Source organism: Babjeviella inositovora (genome assembly GCF_001661335.1).
Source record: "Babjeviella inositovora NRRL Y-12698 unplaced genomic scaffold BABINscaffold_33, whole genome shotgun sequence".
Lineage (NCBI taxonomy): Eukaryota > Fungi > Ascomycota > Pichiomycetes > Serinales > Babjeviella > Babjeviella inositovora.
This window is the reverse complement of record NW_017566870.1, coordinates 1-3,104: the sequence shown is the minus strand read 5'-3', so window position 1 is coordinate 3,104 and position 3,104 is coordinate 1. Positions and strand designations below refer to the sequence as shown.

General features: G+C 22.6%; 2 protein-coding genes and 1 non-coding gene across 3 annotated transcripts; 2 read left to right on the top strand and 1 right to left on the bottom strand.

Annotated features, from left to right (window-relative positions):
* Positions 1 to 358: 358 nt before the first annotated feature.
* On the bottom strand, positions 359 to 430 carry BABINDRAFT_t398. The gene has a single exon. It is a non-coding gene; the product is annotated as a tRNA-Sec (tRNA).
* Positions 431 to 2,002: 1,572 nt separating this feature from the next.
* On the top strand, positions 2,003 to 2,254 carry BABINDRAFT_42659 (NADH-quinone oxidoreductase subunit NuoK; the record flags this gene model as incomplete). The annotated part of the gene is made up of 1 exon (XM_019132088.1): positions 2,003 to 2,254. One exon carries the CDS (start codon positions 2,003 to 2,005, stop codon positions 2,252 to 2,254), a length of 252 nt encoding a protein of 83 aa, XP_018982219.1.
* Positions 2,255 to 2,490: 236 nt separating this feature from the next.
* On the top strand, positions 2,491 to 3,075 carry BABINDRAFT_173100 (uncharacterized protein; the record flags this gene model as incomplete). Its single annotated transcript, XM_019130937.1, has 3 exons — positions 2,491 to 2,653; positions 2,717 to 2,842; positions 2,951 to 3,075. The coding sequence occupies 3 exons, from the start codon at positions 2,491 to 2,493 to the stop codon at positions 3,073 to 3,075; spliced, it is 414 nt and encodes a 137-aa protein (XP_018982218.1).
* Positions 3,076 to 3,104: the final 29 nt, after the last annotated feature.

Here is a 3,104-nt window from a genome sequence, read left to right as displayed (position 1 = left end):
CAGTCTTATCAACCATTGCCCAAGATTCCCCACTGCAGTCACTCTAAATTGAGCAATCAGAATATTTCAATTCTGACGTGGTCATTATGGCGGTAACCATTGACTATTGATCATAGGCTAAGTGGTCTATTTAAAGCTCCTTACTACCTAATCAATAAACAATATGACTATTATTATTATAATAGTTCAAATACTGTATTATACTCACTCGTACACAATAAATTATTTATATATAATTTATCATTTGCATGTGTAATGCCCCAATATAGCGTTTAATCTGAGCCGACATCATACTCATAAAATATTATATATTTCTATATATTACTTATATTAACATATATATATGTTATATTAAATTCAGGAACAGAGGGGCTCGAACCCCCAGTCTAACGCTTTGAAGGCGTATGCTTTACCATTAAGCTATGTTCCTCTTCTTATAATTAATATATTATATTTTATATCATTATTATATATTATAATATTTATTATCTTATTAATTTATATTTATAAATTAGTAATATATTATAAGTTTATATAATATTATTATTATATTCTATCATAATACCGGCCTTATTTATAAGGCCGGTAAGTATATAATCATTATCATTTATTATATATTATCAATATATTTTATTAATATTATAATATATAATAGGGTATTTAAATCTTAAATAAGAATATATATTATAATCCACACAGTTAACCCGGCTCATTATAATGAGCCGGGAGGGGTATATAATTAATATTATATATTTATATTATTATTATAAGATCATATATATAATCCATATATTAATTAAATTAATATATTAAATGATTAATAGTTATATATTAAATAATAATTATATATAATAATATAGAGCCAACCGGCTAATATAATGAGTCGGGTAAATTAATAATTATATATTTATAATATACTATATCATTATCATATAAACAATATATTTATATAAGTTTATATTATATAATATTATAGTTATATCAGTTCATTATATTAACTAAATAATGTACATATTATTATAGATTTATATATTAAGTATTATTAAACATATTAATTATAATTATGATATGTTTAAATTATAATATACCGGCCCTTATTTATAAGGGCCGGTGGGGATTATGTATAATATATTTATCAAATATAATAATATTTAAATATATTGATAATGTATACTCCGGTTAATATAATCATAAAAATATAATATCATTATATAATAATATTTAATATATAGTACTATATAATATTATATAATTATTAGTAAGGATATATTATAATACCGGCTCATATAATTATGAGCCGGGAAGGATATGTATATATCTTATGATATATATAATTATTATAATATTGTTAATATATTATTACCATTAATAATATATACCATATAAAGTTAATATGTTATAAACATAATAATATAATACCTAATCTACCCGGATCATATAATGATCCGGGTAAATATTATGAACTAATATTAAAACTATATATTAATATCTTATTTATATTAAATAATTAACTAGTATATTATAATAAGTTAATACATGATATTCATTAATAAGCGTATACCGGCTCATATAATGAGCCGGTGTAATTATGTATATTAATACGTTATTAATTTATCCTATGTATTTATATATATATTATCCTATAATATTATATATTAATTAATTTACATTAATATAAATATATTTATAATCATATATTAATATACTCTTAAACAATTAATATATTAATATAATTAATATTTACTGATTAACATTTACCCGGATCATTATATGATCCGGGAGGATATTAGATACTATACATATATAAAATTAATATATTACTATATATAATATTAGGGTTTATTATATAAATAATTGTAATAATTGATAAGATATAACCGGCTCATATAATGAGCCGGTAGGATGATTATAAACTAATATTTATTAATAATATATTAATTTTATATATCATTATATAATATATAAGTAGCGGATTGTTTATATTATATCTATATAATTTTATATGTTATTATTATCAGGATTATTAGGCTACATAGCAAGTGGACGTAATGCAATGTCATTATTATTCAGTTTAGAAGTTATGTTAGCTGGTGTTACATTAGGTTTCATCGATACAAGTTTAGATTTAGATGATGCTATGGGTATCATAACAGCTTTATTTGTATTATTATTAGCTGGTGCTGAATCAGCTATTGGTCTAGCATTGCTAGTATCACATTATAATTTAAGAGGTGGTGTTAATTTAGAATTATAATGCTTTCATTAATTATTGCTCTCTTACTTGGACCTGTTTTAACAGGTTTATATGGTTATTTAACAGGTCTTAATGCTAAATGATTATCAGTATTTTTAATTGTATCAGGTTGTTTATTAACTTTTCATCAATTTTATTTAGTATTTAGTGGACATGATATATCTATTAATTTAGGTTCATGAATTAGTACTATTGATTTAGATTGATCTATAACATTTGATAAATTAAGTTGTACTATGCTTATTCCTGTATTATGTATCTCTACATTAGTACAATTATATGCATGTTCATATATAGCTGGTGATCCTACACAACCACGTTTCTTTGCTTATTTATCATTATTTACATTACTTATGGTAGTATTATTAGGTGGTGATAATTATGGTATTTTATTTATTGGTTGAGAAGGTGTTGGTGTTATTTCTTATTTATTAATTGGTTATTGAACATCACGTATTCAAGCTATAAAAAGTGCTTTATCAGCTTTATTACTTAATCGTGTAGGTGATTCATTTTTTGTATTAGGTTTATGTCTTATTTATCATACTTATGGTACTTTAGATTATACTATTATTAATGCTACTTGTGGTTATACTAGTATTATTAGTAATTATTGAATTTGTATTTTATTACTTATTGCTAGTGCTGCTAAATCAGCTCAATTTGGATTACATGGTTGATTATTAAATGCTATAGAAGGTCCTACTCCTGTTAGTGCTTTACTTCATGCTGCTACTATGGTTACAGCTGGTTGTTATGTTTTAATTCGTTCAAGTAATTTACTTGAATATTCACCTTCTGCTTTATTAATTGTATTATGATTAGGTGGATTTACTACAGTATCAGCTGG